Here is a 3,243-nt window from a genome sequence, read left to right as displayed (position 1 = left end):
CGTATCCCTTGGATATTTCCGAGGAACGGGGGCCGCTCTCACAGTTCGTGATAGGGGCCACGAGGAGACAACCTCTTCAAAAACCACGGGCGGCGGGTCTTAGGTCTGTGAATTCACAGGCTGCTAGACAGGCTTTTCTACAAGCCACCGCCGGCAAACCTGTTATCCCAAGGTGACGTGGCCATGTCTCGCGGCCTGGGACCAGGGAGCTTGCCTTAATCGGCCGGCTCAAGAGGAGAAAACCTCAATAAAAATCCTCAAGTTACTGGCGTTGTGGTACCTACGGGTCTAGCGTGGCGTCAGGCTCCTACTCGCAAGGGTAGGAGGCGGGGGAGTATCTCCGTCGTTAACGACCAACCCTGGAGAAGTCCCGCACTCCAGGTGTATTAGGGATATTTTAAAATGTTCATACTCGTGGGATCTAAACATGCAACAATCCAACAAAGATGAAGACGAAGTTGTAGATAGTAGAAGGCGTAGTTTAAGTAGGTTAAGTTTTGAGGTTGAGGAGGGAGAGGAGAGTAGTAGGAGTAGTAGTTATGAACATTGTGCAAAGGCACACACTTTGGGCACTAAAGCGGGCGGAAAGCCCGCGGAGCAAACTGGACTGAGACCGGGTTCCACCACCCCGGAATCGGTTCAGGGCTCTGGCCAGGGCGCTCGCGCCAAAAAGGGAGGAAAAAGGGACGGGGTCTCTGAGGGATCGATCCGAAGCGGCAGGGGTCGATCGCTCGAGTCTCCCGCCCATGTAAGCGAGGCTAGTGTGGTCATGCTAGAGTCTGCAGAATCTACAGACAGCGCGGAGAGCACTGCAGACGAGGAGAGAGCGGGTCCCTCTGGCAAATATTGGCAGAGTAGGTCCCAAAAACGTAAACGATCCGCGGTCTTCGACTCTGGAAGCGGCTCAGGAGGAAGCCCGAGCGGTGCGCCTAACAAGATTGGCACACCCAAAAGGGGCCGAGGCAGGCCGCCTACCACTGGCCAATATGTTGGCTTAGCAAAGGCCAAAGCTGAACTCGCGGCAGCCAAGGAGAAAGAATTACGGCTCCGCTTGGAAGAAGAGGTTGCAAACCATTCTCTGAAAGCCAGAGAGTCGTCTTCCCGGTTGGATCAGGTCATCTCCCAAACACTTGGGGATGGAGATAATAGGCTGTCTGCTGACTTGCAGACAGTTATTGCCAATAACTTGGACGTTATCATGGACTTGGGGAAAAAGTCCCGAAACCTAAAGGGCACCTTTGTGCGGGCGATAAAAGATTCCGTCGAGGCAATTTCCACGGCTGTGAAAACTCTTAGTGTTCGGACTACAAACGAAGAGGTGGCTAAACTGCAGGCTGATAATAATCGCCTGCAGTCCGAGGTCGAGCGCCTGAGAAGGGAGAACGAGGCACTCAGAGCGGAACAAGCGGACCTGCGAAGGGAGTTCCAGACTCTTCGCTCCGGCTTCGAAGCAGCGAATGGACGCCGATCCCCCTCCCCTGCTCCCTTGGTAGGCCCTAGGCAAATAGAGGAGGCACGTCGGGTTTCACCGGCACGCACGGTACAACCAAGCAAATCCAGCCGGGCAGGACCGCCGGCGGAGCAGGTGAGACCGGAGTTCGCCGAGTTTGCGCGTGCTATAATGCTGGAAGTGGGGAACATGGTGGATGCCAAGCTCTCCTCACTAGAGTCGCGTCTGCCACCCGCTCCTCCGATCCGTCCACCTTTAGCTGCGGACAAAAAGAATGCGGAGACTGCAAATAAGCAGATCCAGACACCCTCAGGAGAAATAGTGGCTGAACAACAACCCGGACCTAGCCAGGAGAAAAAGAAGAGCAAAAAAAGAAAAAGAAGCAAAAAACCTAGTGGGCCCGCACCAAATGTGGCAGCACCAGTGGACCAAGTGTCACCCTCACAACCTGTTGGTCCTAATAGGAACGGGGAGACCTGGACCACGGTTGTCAAACGTGGTGCCAAGAAACAAGCGCCAGTGTCCACTAAAGCGCCTACTAGGGAACCCCCCAAGACGAAAATAAGGCCTCCACGATCCCAGGCAGTGGTGATAACTTTACAGCCGGAAGCGGCGGGCAGAGGAATGACTTACGCCAAAGTCTTGACTGAGGCGAAGTCCAAGATCGACCTCTCTAGCCTAGGAGTTTCAGGGATGCGGATTAGGAATGCAGCCACGGGTGCCCGCATCCTTGAAATTCCGGGAATAGCAAGCAAGCCCGCTGCCGACGCTCTAGCAGCAGAGATTGAGAAAGTTATAGGATCCGAGACTGTGAAAGTGTCTAGGCCCACAAAGTGTGCGAGTCTACGCATATACGGTCTGGATGACTCTTCAACCTCGGAAGAGGTGGTTGAGGCAATTGCCCTTGTCGGAGGATGCCCTAGAGAGCAAATAAAAGTAGGAGAATTACGTATGGGACCTTCCACCACGGGCAGTGTGTTGGCTAGCTGTCCCGTCGCTGCTGCTCAAAAAATCAACAAGGCTAAACACCTCAGGATTGGTTGGACGTCAGCCTCGGTAAAACTGCAGCCACCGAAGACAATGCGATGCTACCGTTGCCTTGAGGCAGGACACGTTGGCGTCTGTTGCAAGTCGGAGGTGGACCGCAGTAACACTTGCTACCGCTGTGGGCAGCCTGGCCACAAGGCCAGCACCTGCCTTGCCGACCCTCACTGCTCCATATGCAGTGCCGCTGGTAAACCGGCCAACCACAGGGTGGGTGGCAAAGCCTGCGTTCCTCCCTCGAAGAAGCAGCGGAAGAAGACCTTGGCGGCCACACAACCGCTGCCTACCAGTGCCTCGGCTAATGCTGAAGCTGCAGCGGCGGTGGAAGAAACAATGTCCAGCTAGATGGCCCTCAGAGTTCTCCAGGCGAATATCAACCACTGTGAAAGCGCTCAGGACTTACTGTACCAGAGCATGGCGCAGTGGCTGATACACTTGGCGGTGGTGTCCGAGCCATACTATGTGCCTCCAGACTGGGTCTCGGACCGGGATGGAACGGTGGCCCTGGTATCGCGGGGTGCCGTTGGCTCCCCTCCTTTTGAAAAGGTAACAAAGGGCAGGGGATGCGTGGCGGCACTGTTGGGCGGAATAGTGATCATTGGATGCTATTTCTCGCCCAACAGGAATGTGGCGGACTTTGAGCATTTCCTCGCGGAGCTAGGATCACTGGTTCTGCAAGGTCGACCATACCCAGTCATTGTGGCAGGAGACCTGAACGGGAAATCAGAGGCGTGGGGATCCCCGGTGCG

The 3,243-nt window shown here is 55.3% G+C and overlaps 1 protein-coding gene across 1 annotated transcript; it reads left to right on the top strand.

Annotated features, from left to right (window-relative positions):
* Positions 1 to 427: 427 nt before the first annotated feature.
* Positions 428 to 2,839, top strand: LOC125491046. Its single transcript, XM_048631918.1, has one exon. It carries the CDS (start codon positions 428 to 430, stop codon positions 2,837 to 2,839), a length of 2,412 nt encoding a protein of 803 aa, XP_048487875.1.
* Positions 2,840 to 3,243: the final 404 nt, after the last annotated feature.

The sequence above is a fragment of the Plutella xylostella genome, chromosome 30 (genome assembly GCF_932276165.1).
Source record: "Plutella xylostella chromosome 30, ilPluXylo3.1, whole genome shotgun sequence".
NCBI lineage: Eukaryota > Metazoa > Arthropoda > Insecta > Lepidoptera > Plutellidae > Plutella > Plutella xylostella.
Note: the sequence above shows the minus strand (reverse complement) of the source record. Positions and strands in the feature narration are given on the sequence as shown.

What these genes read in the sequence shown, in the direction of transcription:
- LOC125491046 (XM_048631918.1), top strand. Translation starts at nt 428, where the DNA reads ATGCAACAATCCAACAAAGATGAAGACGAAGTTGTAGATAGTAGAAGG.